Source organism: Hippocampus zosterae, chromosome 17 (assembly GCF_025434085.1).
Source record: "Hippocampus zosterae strain Florida chromosome 17, ASM2543408v3, whole genome shotgun sequence".
NCBI lineage: Eukaryota > Metazoa > Chordata > Actinopteri > Syngnathiformes > Syngnathidae > Hippocampus > Hippocampus zosterae.
The window spans coordinates 3,773,906-3,797,137 of NC_067467.1; the positions used below are offsets into that span (position 1 = coordinate 3,773,906).

Below are 23,232 nucleotides of genomic sequence, written 5' to 3' on the forward strand. Positions count from 1 at the left end.
TCAATTTCTGCTTGCCCCCAGAGTAAGAGCCACCATTTTTTTTAAATCAACAATCATTCGTTTCCAACTGGTCTTTCTATGCCTAATGTATCCCGGTTATGTTTTAGGTTCGGCCTCCACATACCTGCATCCCAATGATGGCATAGATGAAGAAGAGCATGGCAATGAGGAGGCAAACATAAGGCAGAGCCTGAGGACAGACAAAAAACAAAAAATAAAGACTGAATCATCGGAATGTACGTACTTTGCAAACGCACTCGGACGTTATCTGTGGAATTATGAATATTGTTTTTCAAGTCCGCACAGGTAAATGCAAATATCCATCAAAGCTCGGACGATACGCAGGATGATTGAGGACAGACCTTGAAGGACTGAACGAAGGTCCAGAGCAAGATGCGAATGGTTTCTCCTTGCCTCAGCAGCTTGATGAGCCGAGCTGCCCTGAACAGCCTCAGGAAACTCAAGTTGATGAAGTTATTCTGCAGCGGAGCCGCGCCATCGTCAGGGAGAGAAGGTATACAATTCAATTAGCCGTGGTCCATTGACATTGAGACGGGTGAGAAGTTGGGGAGGCGTAGAAGAAGGTAAAAGGAGTAAAACAAGATCAAAGTAAAAGGGGAGGTGGGATTTCAAACTCAAGTCCAAAAGCAACGCAAACCAAATGCAGCAAGGCTCCAACAAGCGTTTCATCAACCAAACAGTACAAGACAAAAAGAGGAGTGGCAAATTTACGTCGTTCCATCCAAATTGGGTTTCATCGTCAATGTGGGTCGGACTGGTGAGGACAGATAGTTCAAAGTGCAGGGACGCAAAGAACGTTTGCTCGGAAGGACAACCAAATGCACTAATTCTCGCGAGGCAGCAGGCTTTTTTTTCATGGGGCAACGTCGATCGCATGCGGATGTGACGAGCGCAAGGCATCAAAGCTCGGGGCATCATTCGGATTGACTCCAAAATGAGAAAGGATGGTTGAAGCGCATTTTAAAGAACACCTGGTTTTGATGTTTTATGACACAATTCAACAACAATTAGACAATGTTTTTTGCATTACATTTCAAATGGCGAAGAACGGAAGCACAGCAATTGGCTTCTCGATTCCTAGCGATGGACACGTGCGTGCAGTTTCTATCCACGCGCTGAAGGTGGATAGTCTTGCGAAAACGCATGCAGGAGACATGCAAAAACTATTGCTTCTCTCTGCCACAGTCAAAATTTTGGACTGTCAGAATATACATTCCACAAAAAAATCATCCCATCTGCATAGATGTGACAATCTATTTTGCGTTGATACAATTCAAAATCCTTTACCACGGCCATCTTCGTAAAGGATATTTAGTACGAATGGGATCGTCAAGAAATTAAAGTCGGACAGTGAGTGGCAGAGGAATTGGCATAATTCAATTCACGGTTTGAGCTCAGGATTGGGGAAAAAAAAACATGCCATCGAAGCGGATGCAGACAAAAAGTTCAACCAAAAATTTTACAAACCATCTACATGTAGATGTTGCAGACACATGGTTTATAGCAGCGCATTGGTGGAGGAGGGTGGGGTGGGGGGGGGGGGGGTTGGGGTTGTTTCAAAGACACAACCAGAGCCAGTTATCATGGGTGGACACAGATGATTCATAGTGCATTTTGATTGGGTGGGATCACAGGAAGTCGATATTCGGATGGCGGGGTGAGGTTCAGGGGCCGAACGGGGGCGGGACCAAGTAGATTACAGCAGATGGCCATTAAGTTTGTGGAAGAGTTAATGAAAGCATGTAAAAAAAAAAAAAAAGAAAGATAAAAACAAGAAATAAATCAATAGTCAGTACACCAACAACATAATAAAGAATAACGTCATGGCTGACTGCACAGAGGCTATGTTGTTTGTACATTTACATCGGGAGCACAATCTGATGTTGTCATTTTAGACGACTCCCCATAACTAAACAAATGACTACTTTTAGGCAGATTGGTTCAGTTTGACTTCAAGCACTTGTACGTCGATAGAGTTCGAACGTAGTCATTGACGGATGCAAACACTGCAAGGCTTCAGGGCTTTCATTTTATTATTTGATTGGCTATGAGGTTGCCTAGGATGCTGGCAGCACCCAGCGGCATCAGCATTCTTCTGTCTTTGCTGTCAGTGCTACACTTCTAGGAGTGTGGTCTCCCCCAGGTCCCACCAAGTGGGACTATTATATAAGACTTTCAAGACATATTCGTGCATGGCTGAACAATACAGGGCTCAACTGCGCCCCTAACCCAAACGCACTCGCCCGAGTCCTTGTTTTCTGTCAATATGACAGATGTGCAAATCCACAGACGTACGCGGAAACTCCGCTGATATTAATAAGCGGTCTTGCAATGCGTCAGAATTGACTACTTACCCCAAGTTCAGTGACCAGAATGTCAGTGATGCTTCCTAGAACGGTCACGCAGTCAAAAATATTCCAGGCATCTTTAAAATAATTCTGTGAGCGGGATGAACAGCAGAGAGCGAGAGAGATGGAGAAAGAAAAAAAAAGGGAGGATGGAGAGTAACAGTTCAGTATAATTCAATTAGCAGGTTGAAGTCATGCAAAAGTTTTACCGAGGAAGAGGAGGAACATATAATTCAAAAAATAATCCAGTGAGAGAGAGCGAGAAAAGCGATGAGACAAATGGGCCATCAGTCAGGACACATTGGATCTACTCCAGCAGATAAAATGCAGGAAATTGTTCCCCATCAAATTACCACACACTCTAATCATTAAGCACACGTACAGTACACACAAAATAAAGAAGAATGAGACATTGGCAAACTTTTGAAAAAGTTTCCTGCTTGACAACCTCTAATTAATGAAACCCCTTCCACACATCATTGCGGGCATTAATCCTTCTTAAAAGGCTGAAGTCCCACACGTGCGCACAATTACGGATTTCTTCGGGGAAAGAGAGGCCCAGCTGAGTGGTGTACGACTTCCCTCGCCTCCCTGCATCGCTGCCTGCAGCCAAACTGTGCATTAGACCGGCGGAGGGCCGCGTAAGCAGGGAGGCGGCAATCAAAATAAAGCACCTTGAGACACACTCACCCTGGATATTATTTGTCTGGAGGGCTGCGTAAAGTGTCTGCCTGTTTTGGACTCCATTCTCGGAGATTTAAATCCTCTCTGGCTTAATCTCCTCCCGCTCTCATAATCCGAGCTGCTCTTTATACCACATACAGTACCTGTCATTCACCCTAATGCCTCTAATTATCACCACTATGTCACCTCAATATTTATACCTTTCAACTATTAATCTTCCCCCACCGCTCCGCCTTCCTATCGTCTTTTGCAGCTGGTGGCAGGCATTATTTTTGAAAAGCATCTTCCTTGGCTCGCCATTTCCCCGTAAACACTTTGCATGCGAGAAACAGAAACGGACAGGCGAAAGGTAAAATTGCCAGTTCAGCTCCTGTCCGGGTATCCTTGCGCATGACAGTGAACCCCCCCTCCCGAGGCTTATGAACTGTTCCCTGACTCCAAAGTGTATTCCATTCGTCATTATGTGACGGGGCGAATGAGTTTTCCGCCGCAAAAGCGTTCCGAGTACCTTGAAAGTACAATCGAGCAGTACGAGGCCCATTTTCAATGTGCCATAAAATTTGTTTTCCTTCCACGGTTTCATTGGTTCTCTCTGTGATGGAAGTTGTAATAATAAGTCTGATAACTACTCTGCGGATCATCCGTCCAGCCATTTTCTGTATCGCTTATCCTCGTTAGGGTTGCGGGTGAGCCGCAGCCTACGGATCGATGAACTGCAGAGGTGCTGCACACAATGTGTTGAGGTAACTTAAATGGATTCAACATCAGCCAGTAAAGGCATAGATCGATCTTTCGAAGATGTTTTACGATATGCGTTGGTCACACTGAGCTTCACAATTGGGGAGGGCTTTCTCAGACCCGGAAAAATAATTTCCGTATTGCAATGATGTAACAAAATGAAAGACCCAATTTTTTTTTCTCGTCATGTTCTATAAAATTAAAAGCCATCAATTGGAAATATTCATCTCGTAAAAAATGTTCACACCCTGTCCAAATTTTTTGCCAAGGTATCATCCAAACACACCGAGAAAGACTCACCAGTACTCCAAAGGCAATAATCTTGAGCACACACTCCATGGAGAACAGCGAAGTAAACACGATGTTGAGGTTGGCTAACACGGCTTCGTAGGTGTCTGACGCTCCATCGTACTAAAAGAAACACAAACGTTCAGACGGCAGCTGCGAAAGGGGGGAAATCTAATTCAGGGCTCGCAGACGTAGAAATACAGGAAGTGGATGCCTCCACGATGCAATCATCGCGTCATCGTTTACCTTCATCATCAGGACAATCGTGTTGAGCGCAATCATCGCCATGATCGTGTACTCGAACGGTGGCGACACCACAAACTCCCACATGCGGTACTGAAAGCTGAGCTTGTTCTTGGGCATGTGGCGAGTCAAAGGCTTGGCGTTGATGGCAAAATCGATACAAGCTCTCTGCACACATATAAAAGAGAAAGAGGACGTTTTTTTGGGGGCGTGACGGCGACCGCGACCTTTTCCGCCATCCCAGCGCGGCTCCTCACCTCATTCTTTTCTAAACTATAATCCTCCATCATTTTGTCTCCTTGCTCCTGGAAGGTGATGATGATGAGAGCCACGAAGATATTGACAAAGAAAAAGGGGAAGACGACAAAATACACCACATAAAAGATGGACATCTCCATCCGGTACCCCGGGCTGGGGCCTTGATTCTCGTAAGTGGCGTCCACGGAATGTTTCAGCACCCTTACAAAGACGAGACGAGGATTAGATGTCGCCGTTTGGGATTGAGCGGGCAGGTGTGTACTCACTCCGGCCAACCCTCCCCAGTCGAGACGGTGAAGAGCGTGAGCAGGGCCCAAGCCACGTTGTCATAGTGGAAATCGTACTTCTTCCACTCCCGCTTCTGTGCCTTCACTTCATTATCGCGCCCGTACACCAAAAACTCCCCTCTGCAAGTACAAACGACAGCATTAGCGCTCGTGTTCATTTCACGTCCGTTTCCATTACCGCCACTCGGCGTGAGGATTCTGAAATGGCGATTGGGAAAAGTGCAGAGCGATTTCGGAAGAAGAAATATTCGAGGCCAAGATATGTTAGCTGACTTGTTTTGAAACTGAGGAAAATAAGATGCAGCTAACACCAAGGCACTCGACTCGTCAATAAAATGCACATCGTCAATCGGAAGTTTCTCTTTGTTGTCATTGGATTGGAATTGTACAATTCAAGTAAGTAAAAAAAACTCAACTAGAATGTAATGTCTAGAATACAATTTCTTTTTATGGCGGCGCGGACACCCGCAGCGGCTCCTCTTGTTTTACACTTACACTTACGTACAGCACATTTGACAATAAAGTTGTATTCAATTCAATTAAATTCAACATTCATATTTGCTGATTGTGGATGACCCTCATCACATTTAACTGACGTCTTTGTTGTTCAGATGACCATGTCACAAAATGACCCTGCGGGGCCCTACCGGCCAAGTGAGTCGCACGGACCGCAACAAGCAGCTTCTTACCTGCAGTCACGCTCAAACTCTTTGGATTCATCACTGCAGTGAAAGAAGCGTCCCTTGAAGAGCTGCACGGCCACCACGGCAAAGATGAACATGAAGAGCAGGTAGACGATCAGAATGTTGAGGACGTTCTTTAGAGAGTTCACCACGCAGTCAAAAACGGCCTGTTTGAAAAGGGAGAGCGTTGCGAGAAAGACATTGGTCTCACTCTAATATGAACCGGAAAGCAAGGCCTGACGGAAGGTTTTCAAAACTAAAACCGCACCTTGAGTTTGGGAAGACGCTTTATGGTCTTAAGTGGCCGCAGCACTCTGAGCACCCTCAGAGACTTGATGGTGCTGATGTCTTTCCCTTTGCTGCTCCCCCTGCATGCGCCCACACAATCATAAGCACAAAGCATTCGGAGAGTCAGCAGGTGCATTTCGACGGAGCCCTCATCTCTCACATCTCTCAAATAGCAGCAGGCAGACACAATCGGTGGTTATTTGTGTCCTAGTTAGCTCCGACTGAGTAACTGTGCCGTGTTAAACACGTAGCGCTACATGCATCCGTGCTATTCCTTAACGCAGAAGTCTATGTGGAAGTGTTGGCCTTATCGACATGCTCCCACTTCAGTGGCTATTGTACAACGACAGTACATGCTAGAGCTTAACCTCTTCCAAAAAAAAAAAAAAAGTCTGCAATGTATTGCAATGTATTTCAATGCTGTATAAGGATGACTCAAGAAGTCATTTCGGCACAGTAACGGTGAATAAGGTATACTCATGCTGCATTGAAACCTTGCTTTTTTTTTCTCCCCATGATGCAATACATCACGACTTATACCGAGTCACGCTACAAAGTATAAGTGATGCCGGACTCTATTTTCGACACAAATGCAGTGTGCAGAGAGAGTTTAGTCCTACGTCGTGTCATTAAAATGTGAAAATACAAAGAAGTCCAAATCAAGTGGAGGCGGATCTGTTCGGCGGTAACGCACAAAAAAAAAAAAAAGACAAACTCTCTCCTTTCTTTCTGAGAACTACAATCTACAAAAAACACCAAACAACCGCTAGAATGGTTGTTTTCAGCACATTGTTCAGTCTGCATGGAATCTTGTGGTCTCCTCGGCACCGACAAAGTTATTTTAGCGAGCATCTCTGCATGAAATGCTCAGCCAAAACTTGACACGGGCTTTCTCGGAATACACATGAGGATAGTAAATGGAAAAAAAACTCCCCTCCAACTGAGCTCACAGCTGCTTTCCTTTGCCAATTCACAAAGGCACGCTGAAGTGGGGTGAATGATTTCGTTGGCATGGAGTCAACCTACTGTATGTTCTCCAAATGGCCGTGTAAAACTCAACAGGGTCAAAAGGTCGTTGAGGGCATGCCTGAGGGTTGGCAGCACGTGTGTGTCTTACAGATGTGAGGCCAGATGGTGCACATGCTGTACAGTGGACCCCCGCATACTCGCAGTTTGGCACCTGTGGATTCACCTCTTTAGTTTCCCAATATTTTTTTTTCCGGGGGTGAAAAAAACCCTTTGGCTCATTGGCAGTTTTCCAAATAATATTTATTCAACGCATTGATATTGGTCGTCAATTACATGCGGATTTTTCGCTATCCGTGGACTGACCCGTGCCTAATAGCAGAGGCCCACTGCATATATTGTGTGTCAACTTCTGTCGTTTATCCGCAATCACCCATTCGTTGGACAGTTTTTCACTTATGAACAGGTTAACTAGTGGTTTTGCCGTGTCTGAGTCAGAGCTCTTCCATGGTGAACAATGAAACAGAAGGACAGACAAATTATTATCTCTGCTATGAACGATGGATGGAGAGGTGACGAGTGTCATGTGCGTCCATTGGACAAACATGGAGAAAGGAGGAAGAGGGCATCTAGAGGTGGAGAGAGAGAGAGAGAAAAAAAGACAACTTTACCCTCCGCCGCTGTTGGTGGTGGTCCAAACGAAGAGATGAGAAAGGAGTGAGATAGTGACAGGACGGAAGAGAGAGAGACAGAAAGACAAGGGTGGGAGGAAGAGCCAGAATGGGATTCAAAATGAGAACCCGGATGAGAAAGAGTGAGAGCAAAGAAGAAGAGAGGCCCGGAACACTCAAACAGCATCAAATTTTGTCATCCCTGTTTCTGTAGCAATGACTTTGCTAGTCAGGGGCAATATCTAACGGGCCGCATGCAACTATACCGAGATTACTTTATCATCTAAAGAAGAAAAAAAAATGACTGTTGTTATTTATTGCTGATTATTTGCATTCAACTCCGACCAGAAATTCCATCAAGGAGAGAGGAGAGTGACAAAGGAGCAAGGTGGGAAGAGGTAGAAATGTTTTGGGGTAATAAGACTCCTCGATGTTGGTGGAGACGTCTGCTAAAGGTGACATCGCGTCATTGACGTCACAAATGCGCCTCAGCGTCAGAATTATTACCACCGCCCCCAATGTATTTTTGTACATGTGGCACTGAGCTTACTGTGAGATCGTTTATTATTTTCTTTTTTCTCATCGGTCTCGCCTGACCCTTAACAGTTCAAATCCAAGTCCAACGCCTTCAAAACCATCAGGCAGGCTAATTGGATTGAAAGAAGTGATAAAAAATCTCCAATGAGGTTGGCGGAGCCTTTCTGGAGTGCTGTTTGATTTCAGTCAATTGAGTTAAGACACTATCGGGTTGTGCACGACACTGCAACGGCTGCCTCGTTGAAACCGCGGGAACTTCCGCATTCTCATCACATCAAATATGTCAAACGTTGCGAATGTGGCAAGCGGTCACAAGTTTGCTTCTAAGAGATTCAAAGGGACATAATAGCCTCCAGGAATAGTCTGAGTAACGAAACGAACCAGTAGAAAATGACCAACTGAGACGGCACAACAAGCACTCAGGGGAACTTCATGCTACAATTATGTTTTCTATATGGGACAAGCCATTTTTCATTTTTGTGGCATCCTAGAATCTATAATGATGTTGAAGAACAAAAGGAGAAGCAGGTGTTTCGCTGCTCCGCTGTGATAAATCTTCTCTCATTTCTAGTTCAAGCTCATATTGATGTTTTTTGGAGAAAGCAGTTTGTTTGCTTATTTGTTTTGCCCAATCGTTTTTCACATTCAATCGCACAAATTGATTGAGGGGAGAATCTCATCAGATATGTGCCACTTTATCTATCGAAGGGTGCGAAGCAAATTTAATAAAGGGGTTATGGCCCAAAGTAGATTTACTGTGGAAAACGATTGATAATTAATTTATATCCCGGAACACCGGGTGTCATTTTGATAACTACTCAACTCATACAATGAAATGAAATTAAAAATGTCAAGTGTCACACCTAAATTTGCTTCCGATTTCCACTTTCTGTTAACGTGCTCAAATGAAGTCATTGCTAATACGTGCTAGCAGCCACAATAGCAAGAATTTCAGCAGAAAACCTCCCAAAACAAAACAAAACAAAACAAAACAAAAAGTGCTCATTAGATGATGTCATTGTTTCGCATCATACCGAAAGTAAATTTAGCATTAGCTTCACTGACTCATCGACTTTTAACTCCAGAATCTCCTGGCACTGAAGGGTTACTGGTTGGTGGAGTGGTCATTGCCTCGTGCCGAATAGACAGGCAGGAGAAACTGTTCGTATGTGTTTACAAATGAAAGGATGGGGAGCGGGGAGGAGAGGAAAAGGTCAACTGGAGAGGATATTAAGTTTAATGGAGAGGGACGGAAACCGGTATGTGAGGGAAGACAATCCACCGAGAGGAAAAACACAGAGTCTTCCGGGATAGCGACGATGGATGATTATACACGAAAAGAGAACGGTTGCAAATAAAAGAAGCAAGAGGGACACTTACGTGAAGGCGAAGGCCACCAGCGCACCACTAACCACAATAAAGTCGAGGATGTTCCACAAGTCACGGAAATACGAGCCTTGGTGCAAGACCAAGCCCAGGTCCACCATCTGGAAGAGAAAGACCGAAAACGATGAGAAAACCAATTCACCTGGGGATGCTTTCAACAAGCCTAAATACGCCCCTCCCCCACACTTTACCTTAATTAGCATCTCAAATGTGAAGACTCCTGTGAAGACGTAATCGAAATAGCGCAGGACCTACACATACGACAACGGAATGAGATGAATAACACGCCGAACACTCTTTTGGCAGACAAACTGAAACCGAAAAGAGACTCGAGATACTGCGGCTGAGTGACTGCCGTGTATGCCGACATACTTTTCTGACGGATGAAGACTGACATTTTACTGAGGGGTTAGCACCAATGGTGACATGGGAAGGTCCTTTTTTTTTCTTTTCCAGGCAGCATTAAACGTCAGTCTTACATTGTTGCGAGTAGAATCGGGCCAGACGGGGTCTTCGGCAGCAAGGGCGATGCTACTCATGGCAATGACGAGCAGAATACACATCTCAAAGTAGCGCAGGGTGCAGATGTAGTGACAGGCCCGGCGAAACCTGTGGTGGAGGCAAAGTTGGAGTCATTGTACTTGCCTACCATCCCGTCCGTGTCGGAAGAATATATAATCGCATTGGCTGTGGCATTAGAGGAGATCCGCTTTTACTTTTGAGATTTCAATCTAAATCCGATGATCAAACAAGGCCAAGTAGGCTTGCTCCTCGAAAGCCGTTTTTTTCCCCCCTTCCACTACATTGCACACTCCAGGTTATACAGACCGGAAACCTTCATCTTTCCACCGCACGGCGTGTAAAGGCCGCTGATAAATTAGTGAGACATGGCAGCGGCGTGACGCCGTCATTCGTTGATGACTCTCACGAGAGGCGAGAATACGCGACGCAAAGAACAACAGAACTGAAATGTACAGCTTGGTGGACATTGGGCGGATGGCTCGCGCGTCCTACTCACGGGTTCGTGGTGGTCAGTATAAACATTGAGGTGAAGGGAGGCATGGGCCTGGGTCCCCCGTCACCGCCCTTTGCGTCATCATCGTCGTCCTTGTCCTCCTTCGCCGGTAAAGGCTCTGTGTTTGCATTTTTATTGACTGTGTTCAAAAGAAAGACACGGAGGAGAAATGTTGAACAAGGCGAATCAAGTTAAGTACACAACGACGTTTTTTTGTGTGTTTTTTTTACCCTGCAGAATGGCATTGGTGGATGGAAAAATCGGCATGTCCACGACCGTGTGGTCCAGGTGGGGTTGTCTGATGATGCTGCTGGCACGCCGATGCCCGACGTTCCCGAAGCTGTCTAATCTGACTAAACTCCCCCGGGTACCGCTGTTGACGAGCTGGAGGGCCGATTCAAAGCTCGGGGCCACAGGTGGATTTGGGTGCTGCTCGTCGGAAGGGGCGGAGCCAGAAACCAGTTTGCTATTCATGAGGTTGTCCATGTCTTCACTGTCTTGCCTGTCCTGCCTGGACAGCCTCTTTTGGATGGGCCTCGTCGTGGAGAGGTTCAGAACACTCCCGGACCTGGAGAGGTGAGAAGAGAATATTGGATGTCTTATTGTCCGTGTCGGAAATGAAAATATCATCAGTACAGTAATATGGACTAATTAAGGCCCAAGCTAAATGTCAGTGTTCGGGATACACCTCGTATCCATTCCATTTTTGATTTCTGTTAATAAGACACTCCACAGCCTTGTCGAAAGACTTCCTCGAATGCTAAAAGCTATCAAGTATCCCCAAGAATATTTTCTTATACCGCTGGAGTTATTGCGATATCATGACCAGGCCTCGCAGTAATTCTATTTATATCGTGTGTACATAGAGAATAAAATTCTAGACTTACTTGCGTCGATGCTGGCACGTCTTCTTCCCGTCTCCTTCCGTCTGGTTGCCATGGCGATTCCTTCTCGGCCTCCTCTCACTTCCATCACCAGCTGCTTCCTTCTCTCCTCCCTCGCCACCTTCCTCGACCCCTTTGCTCTTGTGTCTTCCCGCTTTTCCAGTTCCTTCTCGACCGTCCTCGCCTTCATCATTCTTGCGATGCAAACGAGGTTTCTTGTGTTCGGACTGCCCCGTCCCTCGACTTCCGCTGCGATTATGATGATGGCGCCTCGTCGGCCTCTCCTCCGAGCCCGGCCCGGGAATGACCGTTGTATCCAATCTCACGTGGGAGCTACGATGATGGTGCGTACTTTTCCGGCTCCGCCTGCTCTCAGTGGACTCGCCTCGCTCGAGAGGAGCTTTAGCGGGGCGCCCTTGACCCGCGTGTTGGTGGTGGTGCGTTTCCCTGCGGAGGTCATCGGCGGAATGCCGCGGGGTGAAGCAGTGGTCCGGATTGTTGTCAGTGTTCTTGTTGGTGTTGTTGTTGCGGTTCTCAAGGGCGTCAACCACCAAAGGTCGATCCAAGTGAGTTTTCATATCTGGTCGAACGTGGCGTGAGTAGTTGACCTGAGCATGAAGGGTCACAATTTTTACACCCGTCTTGCTTAAAAACTGTAATAAGTGAACATTTTTGGCCGACCTACAGCGGAACCTCTAAAGTTTGAATCTGTCGGAGGTTGTTAAAAAATGATCATTCGATTGAAAAATTTGGGAAGCTACGCCTCATTGCAAAATCCGCATGGCGCCATACGAGATGACGATTTGACCTGGATTAGATTCTTGACATTTTAAAGATTTCCTACGGCAAATGTATACTCTCAATGAGTGCCCTGGTTTGACTTGAGCGGTTCCACCGTAAAGTATGTCAAGAACGGAAACATAAAATTGACATAGCCATCGCTTGTGTACACTGATAACACAAGTCTAATGCCATTTTTTTTTTGCCTTGTCCTTTACATTGTTTTGTTCTTCCCGCCCTGTTCTTGCCTTCCAGCGATCTTCGGGGTCCAGCTCGTTGTAAAGGGCTTCTCGGCTGGATGCCAGCGTTTGCTTCCTCAGCTCCTTGGTGCGCTGCTCCCACACAGATTTGTTGAGCCCCTTGTTGTGGTTCTTCTGCTGCTCCTTACTGTGAAAACCAAGCCCGGTGGAGAAGAATGAGTTGGAGGCGAGTGGAAGGATTTGCGTCAAGAAAGCTGAGCAAGTACACACAAAGCAACGTGCATGGGATTTTGGAAGCAATGTCGGGGACGACAAGACGGGGGCAAAACGGAGATAAGGTAAGAATTTGTTTTAGACAACACACAAATTTATTGTCGAAATTCTGAAGAATTCCTTATTAGTTATAGACTTTGAAAATTATCGGTGACCATCTATTTTAGTCTTAAATAGATTCTGATTTCAGTCACCACTGTGAGGTGCAGCAAGTGGCAAAAATAGCGATTGGCGACAGTTTATTAAGGTTCATAAAGGTTGGAGACAAAGAAAGATGGGGAGGAGGCAAGGAAGAGTTGTCAGGTCACTTAACAGAAGAGATTCAGATATAAATAAACAAATTTTAAAAAAATTATAATAATACCAGTCCAGAAAGGGGTCAGTAGCGTGGTGACAATCACTGTGTACTTTGTTGCTGAGGAGGGAAACAGTTGGTGAGTGAGATGGCAAAAAAAAAAAAAAAAAACGGACCTACCTCATGTAATTAGGATGTTTATTATTGGATATATTTTTGACACACCTCCATGTACACGGACGCCATCCCAAACATACATTCACTCACCCATGCCCGAACGTCTCAGTTATTATCTCATAAGTGGATCATCATTCACGTTTGTAACGTTTCTCCAAAATAATGTGAATCAATTGGTCGACGCATTCTGAAATGAATTGAGGATGATTCCTTTTACAAAAGCAAGTGCAAAACCACCGCCTCACTTAGTTTGCGATCGAACCGAAAACCATATCGGAGTCGGTTGTTTATCACCGGGCATTTTCCAAACGCAACACACACAAAGACAGCATCTTCTGCGATGTCACATGAGGCCACGCAACCCGTGTGCAAGCGTCTTTTGTGCTCATAACCCGAATTCATAGGAAGCGTGTGTGACATAAAGAAAGCAGAGGCTGTTGTGTCAAAGCAGTAAAGGTCACTGTGAATTGTGTGTGCTCACGCTGCGTTCCCCCGCTGTTGTTAAAACCTTTATGGGTGTACGTTTATGTGGGATTGTACACCGTGTTTTAAAAAGGAGGGAGAAGTCTGTTGCATGGCCGCGAACATCAGATCTCATCTTTAGTGCTGTATAAGTTAGCATTGAAGACACCTTATCTGTTGTATTAGTGCTAGCATAGGTGCTAATATTATTGTTTAGTCTTGTGTATCATCTTGCTGCCCACTGATAGATCGATCGATCGATCGAGAGATAGATAGACACTCACGCTGCTATGGAGAGGTTGGCAGCTGAGAGGGGGCTGACTTCCGCCACCTCCTTGGCTTTTTGCAACGCGATCTTCTGACTGGCAGCCTCCTCCTCCTCTTGCTCATCCTGCCGGGAAAGAGAAAAAGAAAGGAGACAAGGATGTCAATGGAGGAAAGTCAGTGAAGAGAAAACAAACCAACAACAAAACAAAACAAAACAAAAAAAAGCTTTCGTCACGATGAGGTAACGTCTAGCTGGGTGGCACCTTGGTTAGCTCCTGCGCGTTGGCCAAATTGTCCACAGCGATAGCCAAGAAGACATTCAGCAGAGTATCTGAGTTGAAGAGTGATAAGAAAAACGCTGTGTGGGTGTTTGGCTTACTCATTTCCACGCCAAGGCACAGACTCATGAGAATAAAAAAGACAGCAGTAGTATTTGACTTCCTTTTACAGTGTTTGCCACTTTTTTTTTCATCGTTTTACGCCGGCAAGCAAAGGATACAGTTGCCAAAAAGTGTGAGCACAATGAAGAAGACGGAGAAGGCCATGCCCTTGTTGACTCCGCCCTGAGACTTGATGCCGGAGTACATCACCATGTTCCAGTCTTCTCCCGTCAGGATCTGAACACCAGCATGCGCAAAAAAAAAAAAGAAAAAAAAGCCATTGTCTCGAGGATTTTATCACATTATATTCTGAACATATCAAGAGTAAAATCCTCTGTTAGCTGTAATTAGCTAATCAAAAGTCACTCAATTAGTGAAAGTCACTGAATTAGTGAAAATGTGAAACATGAGAGTGCACTGTCAATCAAATGACTTACTCTCGCACGTCACCATTTCAATCTTGTGTGACGGCTGGAAGAAAAAAAAAACGATCGCAATGATCGCTTACCTGAAACACTGTCATTATTGCTGCCGGGAAGGTATCAAAGTTTGTTGAAGGAGTGCCATTTTCAAAATTAAACCTGACAGGGGAAAAGGCAAATGGGCGGGGAGGGGTTGGGGTGATTGATTTGAGATGGATTTTTAAGAGAAAGGGGAAGCAGTGGCATTACAGCATCGTAAACGTGCACTTCAAATGTGCGAAATAAGGAAGGCTAAATGAAAACGGCACTCACTGTCCTCCGAAGAGCTGCATTCCCAGCAGGGCGAAAACAACTATGAAGAGGAAGAGGAGGAAGAGCAAGCTGATGATGGACTTCATGGAGTTGAGCAAAGACACCACAAGGTTCCGTAAAGATGCCCAGTACCTGGAAAAAAACCCCAGACAATTATATTTAAAAAAAAAAAAACAGATTCCCTCTGCATACAATAAATCCTAATGCTAGTATTGGAATTGAAGACGCTCACTTACTTGGTGACCTTGAAGATCCTCAATAACCTGAGAGCTCGTAAAACACTGATGCCGAACGACGTGCCCGGCTGGATAAAAGACCACAGCACTTCAAATATGCTGCCGCAGATCACCTATTTCAACGCAGACGTATGCGACTCATCGTTAGAATATAGAAATAGAGGCGTCTCTTTTGGTGGTGTTTGCCGTTCGCCCCGAGTCGCGGCTGCTACTCACGATGCAGTCAAAGCAGTTGAAAGAAGAGTTGAGGTATGCCTGCCTTCCCAGACCATACATCTTGACAAACATCTCTGTCAGGAATATTCCCAGGAAGATAAATTCAGCATAATCTATCAGGAGGGGAGCAGACAAAAAAAAGTATGTGATGGACACCAGAGAGAGAGAGCGAGAGAGATGACACCATCCATTTTGTTATTTGCAGGATATTCCTCGATTCTGTTGCCATTAAAATGAATTAGTACCAAAACTTCATCAAATTGAGTGAGGGAATCTACGCAGGCCAACTCAAAGACAGATTAGCGTGCACAGTATGCCCACCATGAGTAAGAGCCTCCACCAAAACAATATACTTGGATGCATTTTATAATGAGAATCATGCTTGAGTCTGTGTATTAATGGAACCACTTATTTAGTCATTTGGTGACATAGTTTGCGCACACACACACACACACACAAACATTGATCTGCCCTACTCACTTAAAAAATCCGAGAGCGGTTCCGGCTGGTCGTAGTGCACGACAGCCACACACAGCGTGTTGAGGCCCACCAAACACAGTACAGTCCAATAGAAGGCTTGGGACTTCACCATGTGTCGAATTAAGAAGCGCAAGCGCCTTTCTCGCCTCTTGAATGTTGATACTTCAAGCTTGGAGCTTTTTAAGCTGGCACGGGCAAACGGTGAACCTGAGAGGAGGGCGGGGCGGGGGAAACACAGGTCAGCACTCAGCGTCACCTGTATGAATGAATGTCAGAGGTGACAAATCCGGATCCAGAAAGTAAAAACCCCTGCTGAAGTTTGGTTGTATGAAGGAGAGACGAGGTCGGGGGTGGGTCACGTGATGCTGATCCAAGCAAGCTAGCATCCGTATGTTCTGTACCAGTGATTTTTGCTTTGTGAGCATGAGCGTGTGCGTGCGCCGTCTCACCAACTGCCAGGTCTCCCTCCCCCTCCTCCGGGTTTAGAAGCTCCGCTTTGCTCTTGTGGTTCTTGGTGGCTCTCCTGCGGGAGCCTGGAACAGAAAGAAAGCAGCAGCCCGTCTTGAATTCGGTGATCTTTCATTCAGATCAAATCACAACCGCTCTCATGGTGACTTTGCGGTGAATCTACTTCATAGCATTACCGGAAGTTGAAACTAAAAATGTCATCAGGTTACGGCAATGACGTCGCTATACTGATCGCAGCCACTAGGGGACATATTTGCATGCTACGCGGATTGGTATGATATGCTGTGATGTTTTTTTTTTTTTTTTTTTTAATCGCCGTTGCAGTCCTTCGACGTGGCGGCATTTCACAGCATCGACACACACTGCTGGTTCCATTTACTGTACCAGTAACATTTAACAGTCACACATATAACAATAGACAACCACGCACACAAGAACAGTAGAAAGAATTCCTACCATCATAATCATTTTCATTGTCGTCATCTGCCAAGAGAACCTCTTCTGTAAAAAAAAACAAAACAAAAAAAAACAACACTGAGTCTTATCGTTCATCTATTTTACATTCAATGCATAGACGTAAAATGATTTTATCTTCACAAACACTAGTAGTCACAAAGTTGTAAGATAAAGCGCGATGATTTAAACCACTCTTTTCCTTCGCCAGTGCAAATGAAAACACAGTGCGGGCCCGCACCTTTGTGTTCAACGCTTTCTTTTAATACTCGACTTATTTTGATGTAGCTTGTCTATTCAAGAAGATCAAACGGCCTGTCCTCAATTTGCACTGCAGACGCCTCCTTCATCTTCACTCCGCGTCTGTCCGACAGGCCCCCGCCGCAATTTTTACACTAACAAGGCGACAGGTTCAAGTTACCTGCAGGCGACGATCGGCATCGATGACGTTAACTGCATGTTTCACATTTGTGGATATTGTAAATTTCCCCAGTGTGGGACAAGTAAAGGATATCTTATCTTATCTTATCTTATATTTCACTTTAGAAGCACCAAAAGCTGCTGCGTTCTATATTGTGACAGTTCCCCGCCTACTGCCCGATGACAGCTGGGATCGGTTCCAGCGCGCCTGCGCGACCCTTTGTGAGGACAAGCGGATTCGAAAGCGGTCGGATGGACGGACGGATAGAGGAAGAGCTACGATTTACCGGCTTTGCAGATCCACTCCAAGTAACCATTGAGTTCCCTTTCAATCTGCTGCTGCCTTCTCAGCTTCAGGAACTCACTTCTGTTTTCCACTCGCTCTCTCTCTTTGGCAAACTCCCTGTAAACGTACACACACACATACGCAAATATGTTTTAAACTATATTCTTGTGCATTTTTTTGTTGCATGCCTCACTGAGCAGACCCTTACCCTGACAACACACCCAGCACCAGGTTGAGCATGAAGAAGGAGCCGATGATAATAAGGGGGATGAAATACATCCAGTTCCATGCGCTCCCTGAGGCATCGTTGCTCTGGAAACGCACACACACACACACACACAAACACACACACACACGCACACACACACAAAACACTCATCAGAGGTTTTTGACCTTCCACGACTGGCATTGATGCGAAGGTGTTAATGCCACTTCAATGACAGTGACCGGTACCTTCAAGAGAAATCGCACATTTTGGTACCTTGTTGGACGATCTAACTTCATTTCATGCAATTCTAGTTTTTTTTTTAATGCAGAGATAATGCAGCTCAACTCTCACCATTTTCGCTTAAATGACACATTCCAAATCCTGTGACGCAAAAAAAAAAAAAAATCATCCTTATCATTCATGCATCAACGTTGCGAGTTGACTCCGTCCTGACTGTTTTCATTCTCCTCGTTTTTTTTCTCCTGCCGTCCTCCTGTGTCCTGTCATTCATTACTTATGTCAATCTTTTCTACTTGAATTCCTTCATGACTTCCTGCCTTTCTTGCGATCTTCTGAAGCTCCCGCCACTCTCACTAATCAACATCCCCTCCCTAAGCCTAACTCTAGTCCTGCTCCCTTCTTCTCAATGATGTCATATTGCCCTAATAGCCCCCCCCCCCCTGCCTTGCCTCCTCCGATCCTTTCCTCTTTGTCTACTCGGAAGCTGGCATGGCTGCCGTGTACCCAATGTACCGCAAACCCGTTTTTTTTCCCCCTACCATTAAAGTTTGATCACTTTTCTCTCCAGAAGCTACAAGAATAACTCTGGCTGAAAAGACCCTTTTAAAAAATAGAGCAGCACCGGGAAGGCGGGACACAAGGAGAGACATCAAGCGAAAGGGACAGCGCGCTTTAAGAGCGAACATATGATGACCATGCTGGAAATTTGGTGGAGTACAAAAGGGAAAATGGCGTCGGCATTAGAGGCGCAACAGTCTCAAGACCCTTCATCTGGTCTCCAGAACAACCAAGAAACCAGGAAGTCGTTGCACAATGAGAAGAGGATTGAATGACAAGCTGTCAGTCCAGCTCGAGACGTGCTTTTGCGTTTGGCCGAGAGTGAATGTTTTCATTGTCTTCAAGCTAACGGAACTCGCTTGAAATCCACACGATAAGATCTGCTTGTGCGAGAAGAAAAAAAAAACGGTCATCCGCCCATGCGTCCAGAACTCGCCGCCGACCGAGTAAGGCGGAAATTGAGCCTGCAGGAACAGGAATCAGGGGATAATTCCATCCCTAAAAACGAGCTATTTTCAACTAGGCCGTAAAAATATGTACCGCATATCATTCTTGATTTTATGCACCAAGCACTTACATAGTACAACAGTTCAGTCCAGCCCTCCATGGTGATACACTGGAAGACGGTGAGGATGGCGAATAGGATGTTGTCAAACTGGGTGATGCCGTAGTTTGGACCGAGCCAGTACTTTCGACACGTGGTCCCCTCCGGACACAATCGCGATGGAGGCTCCGTCCCACACGGGAACTCTTCTCGGATCTCCCCTGGATTTGGGCAGAAGTTAAAAGCGGTCTGGTCTCTCGCGACGTCGTGTCGATAACCGTCCCTTTCTTTTGATGAAAGAAGTGGACTGAATATCAAGTGAATATCCGTTAACCGTACCTGTGTGATTGTCAAAGCAGGTTTTGTGGAATTTGCCCATGTAAAACTCCAAGCCGATGATGGCGAACATGAGGATGGCAAAGAAAAGCAGGAGGCCAATTTGGAGCAGAGGGATCATGGCCTTCATGATGGACTTGAGCACCACCTGTAAGCCTGGAAGGCGGAGCGCAGATGCCGTGAGTGAATCTTTCTGCGACGTCAACTAAAAATAACAGCGAATTTGAAGAAAAAAAAAAAAAGTTCTTGGCGAAATAATTGGAATTTCCAATATTATGACATACATAAGCGGATTAATTAAAGAGACATTCCGCAATTGAATTGTTTCTGCAACTCTTCTCGTTTGGTGTGAGGATTTGTTTCTCATCTTTGGTTTCGATTTTCTTTTGCAGCTCGGTGGGACCCAGCGGCGGCGGATCAAGGCTATGTCGAGCATTTTGGAATATTTGAAGACAGCTGACAAAGTAAACATCGTCTTCACCCACCATTTGAGTATTTATCACACGCGTTAAAAATCATTTTTAAGATACTAATACAGCTGCGTTCGAGAAATATCATTCATAAGAATGTTCATTTTAATGTTGCTGGCGGACACCCACGACGTGCGGGTGGAAGGGCATTGCGAAATTCAGATAATTGACGGCTGCGAAACATTCAATGTGTGTTCGGGCTGAAAATATTCACTTCTCTGAGCTATTTCTAAACCTCCTATACAACTTTTTAATTTCATAGCTTTTTTTTTTTAGACATTATCGCCCAATTTTGGTATACCAAACAAAAATGCAACAACAAAATGTTCCTTGCAATGCCGCACTTACTGGGAATACCAGAAACCAGTTTTAGAGGCCTCAAGACTCGAACAGCTCTGAGGGTCCGCAGGTCAAAATCTGAGCCCACAGTGGACAGGATCCTAATGGAACAAATACAAAAGGGGCAATCAATATGCAAAGTAGTTATTATTATTATTGTTCATCCGACTCCTGAAAACATTCCACACACACGCACACCCATTCCAAGCAACTGCAGGCTCATGGTATGTGAATCCTGCGGGAGCCGAACTAATCGAAAGGGGTGACGCTGAAGTGTATCATGGAGGAGGAGGGACGGCGGCATTTGTATTGGCGCGGCGGAAGGACTATAAATTTAAAAAAAAGGAGGATGATGGAGTGATGGGCAGGAAGGAGGTGGTGAGAGGACGACCAAACAAAGCGGGGAGGAATGTCACGTGATGAGCAGGTGCTGACTTGTATATTTCAGTCCTCCCCCCCCATCCCCCCCGCAGTTTATCCAAAGTGTTTGCAGACTGGGCAGGAATCAATGCTGCGCTCGAAAAGGGAGGGGCGGATCACGAACGGTAAACAAGGTGGCGTGTGTGCATGTGCGTGTGTGGAGAGTCGAAAGATGTTCCCTCTGTGCCGCCAGACTTCCAGTCAGTCACTCGTCTGACGCACAGAGTGAATCATCCCTCCTTCTGACTTCCCTCCTCTTGCTCTTCCTTTCTTCTTCTTTTTATTTTTCAATTTGGTGTTTTCTCTTTCCGTCACTCTGACACATTGCCACTCGCATCTGTTCCGTAATCACTGCAGGCTTCAAATCAGAGCGCGCCGCTTGGAAACCCACAAAAATAGCAAGTGACATCCACTCGGGATTTACGGGGTGCTCCCGAGATGTCACTTTAAAATTTGCGTTGTGTTGACTTGAAAGCCCTCCTCCATTGGTACCTACTTGGGAGGTAGCGGATCACTTGCGGTAGCGACAGGGGCCCTCCGAGTGACATTGTGGGGCATCAACGCATCATAGAATTTGCATTCATAAAATTCAGATTTGAATTTTATTCCGACTTTACCCCTATTTCTGGAACTCAAATATTGAGGCAGGGCGCACTTGAAAAACCTCCATGTGGCTACCAAGCTTATTGAGGAGTCCAGGTGCCCAATGCTAAATGGGAAATATTCATCATGGTTTTGTGTACACTCAAATAGGCCCGATGGGGTGAAGTGAAATGATTCGGCAAAGAGTGGGAGGGGACGTGTAACAACACGTGAGCCCCCAGCGGGTTCCATATTGTGCAAGTACAGGGGCAACGGCTGCCCGAGAGCCGCTGACATCCCACGATCTGAGCGCTTGTCTCAGCAGAGAATGTCGGATTGTAAAATCCAAAAATGTGTCAATCGAATCTCGAGTAGGTCGACACGATGAAGACCAAAAAGCCGTTTAATAAGCGGCGGCTGCCGATGCCGAACGTCGGGGCGACGAGGCGCTTCCCTTATTCACGCCGTCTCCACGGTTACTCTGCCCTTTCTCATTCATAAGTGTTTCCATGGCAACAGCCAACCTTGCCTCATTGATAGAATCTCTGTATCACCTTGGTAACAGAGCCAAAGGAGGAGTCTGGGCCCCCGTCCATCTTTTCTGCGCATCAACAACTTACAGATACGTATACTTCACATAGAGTCGCGCTACAAGATGTGACACACACACACACACACACACAAATGCACACCTGCAGAGCAAACACATGCCGGTAGGAGATCAAACATATTGAGCGCGAATCATTTTCCCAAATGTGCGATGGAAAAGTAGGTCATTAAATGAAGACACGCAATGATGATCAGAGGCTATGACTGTACAATACATCTTGAATCGCACCTTTTTAAGAAGCCTCATTATTTGGAGTAACGTTAAGCACCACCGCTCGTCCCGCCGCCGCTCCTCACAGGAGCGTCGCGCATTATAAAAACATCATCTTACGTGCCCACTTGCCACCTGCGTTCCCGCTGACTTCAGCTCGATGAGGCTAATTAGTTGCGTCCACAAGGCTAACCAAATACGCTCTCCACTTATTTTTATTTTTATTTTTTGCTGTTGTTATGAAACCCATTTATCCAAAATGCTCTCTCGTGTTATATTCACGCCATCCCCCCACACCCCAAAAAAATAAATCATGAGGAGTGAATGGTACCGCAGTCCACTCCTTCTTCTTCTTACGTTCACTTAAAGACAGAATGTCCATTTATTTTCCCTTGATTGCAAAGTAATTGGAAAGGCGCTTGTTTTTCTGTTGTATTTTTTTTTCTTTTTTTTTCTCGCCACTTCCTTCATTCATCAGTTGTATATAAAACGAGCTGAAGGCTGGAGAGGTGCACTACAGGAATGGTTGTAAACTATAAGCGTAATTGAACGAGTAATCAATAGTGGGCATTAAAAACAACAACTATCTTATTCCCAGTGTCACATCACTCACATAATTTACTACAAAATGGAGGTCAACACACACACACACACACACACACACACACACACACGCGCGCACGCACACCCAAACACATATCAAACAACCAACCAACAAGGTTGTAGAGTGGCCAGCCGATCCATTCACAATCATGTTAATTGTTTGTCTTTGAACGTCTGCAAAGAGAGCGGCCGCGGGTCCACGAGCGGGGGATGAGGGAACGGGGAGGATTTTTTTTTTTTGAAGTGGAAATGCGCGCGTTTGTCTGTGCGCAGCGGTCAGCGTCTTATCAAAGGTACGGGCCGAGAGATGGGCGGAAAGGCCGAGTAGCTTTCATGTTCAAAGCGGCGGGGCTGCTAAAAACACACTTGTGGAGAGCATCGTGAAGGTGTGTGTGCGTGAAAACCTCATGGGGGACACGCTTCAGTCACTATCAAAGGATTTACTCTGCAAATATATATATTGTATATGAAGTACATATGTATATATGTGGGGCGGCATGGTGGTGGACTGGTTAGCACGTCCGCCTCACAGTACAGAGGTGCAGGGTTCAATTCCGGCTCCGGCCTCCCTGTGTGGAGTTTGCATGTTCTCCCCAGTGCCTGTGTGGGTTTTCTCTGGGTATGCCGGTTTCCTCCCACATTCCAAAAAGATGCATGGCAGGTTAATGGAACACTTGAAATTGTCCCG

The 23,232-nt window shown here is 45.6% G+C and overlaps 1 protein-coding gene across 14 annotated transcripts in view; it reads right to left on the reverse strand.

The window, feature by feature from the left end:
- cacna1aa (calcium channel, voltage-dependent, P/Q type, alpha 1A subunit, a) overlaps positions 1-23,232 on the reverse strand; it is a 52,912-nt gene that overhangs the window by 17,966 nt on the left and 11,714 nt on the right. For 9 of the 14 annotated variants that reach the window (XM_052049340.1, XM_052049342.1, XM_052049349.1 and 6 more), the window contains exons 4-35: positions 20,129-20,220; positions 19,314-19,466; positions 19,008-19,195; positions 17,633-17,736; positions 17,426-17,541; positions 16,722-16,766; positions 16,247-16,330; positions 15,798-16,004; positions 15,318-15,430; positions 15,102-15,214; positions 14,866-14,997; positions 14,640-14,712; positions 14,251-14,368; positions 14,015-14,082; positions 13,769-13,875; positions 12,915-12,965; positions 12,296-12,464; positions 11,301-11,905; positions 10,644-10,981; positions 10,417-10,552; positions 9,878-10,007; positions 9,590-9,649; positions 9,393-9,499; positions 5,819-5,918; positions 5,557-5,717; positions 4,847-4,987; positions 4,580-4,781; positions 4,326-4,490; positions 4,092-4,202; positions 2,376-2,459; positions 363-479; positions 125-190 (exon numbers count right to left, since the gene is read on the reverse strand). In XM_052049340.1, the coding sequence (XP_051905300.1) occupies positions 125-190; positions 363-479; positions 2,376-2,459; positions 4,092-4,202; positions 4,326-4,490; positions 4,580-4,781; positions 4,847-4,987; positions 5,557-5,717; positions 5,819-5,918; positions 9,393-9,499; positions 9,590-9,649; positions 9,878-10,007; positions 10,417-10,552; positions 10,644-10,981; positions 11,301-11,905; positions 12,296-12,464; positions 12,915-12,965; positions 13,769-13,875; positions 14,015-14,082; positions 14,251-14,368; positions 14,640-14,712; positions 14,866-14,997; positions 15,102-15,214; positions 15,318-15,430; positions 15,798-16,004; positions 16,247-16,330; positions 16,722-16,766; positions 17,426-17,541; positions 17,633-17,736; positions 19,008-19,195; positions 19,314-19,466; positions 20,129-20,220 (4,456 nt within the window). The remainder of the gene's footprint in view (positions 1-124; positions 191-362; positions 480-2,375; positions 2,460-4,091; positions 4,203-4,325; positions 4,491-4,579; positions 4,782-4,846; positions 4,988-5,556; positions 5,718-5,818; positions 5,919-9,392; positions 9,500-9,589; positions 9,650-9,877; positions 10,008-10,416; positions 10,553-10,643; positions 10,982-11,300; positions 11,906-12,295; positions 12,465-12,914; positions 12,966-13,768; positions 13,876-14,014; positions 14,083-14,250; positions 14,369-14,639; positions 14,713-14,865; positions 14,998-15,101; positions 15,215-15,317; positions 15,431-15,797; positions 16,005-16,246; positions 16,331-16,721; positions 16,767-17,425; positions 17,542-17,632; positions 17,737-19,007; positions 19,196-19,313; positions 19,467-20,128; positions 20,221-23,232) is intronic. The other 5 variants (XM_052049351.1, XM_052049348.1, XM_052049352.1 and 2 more) reach the window with 3 other exon arrangements.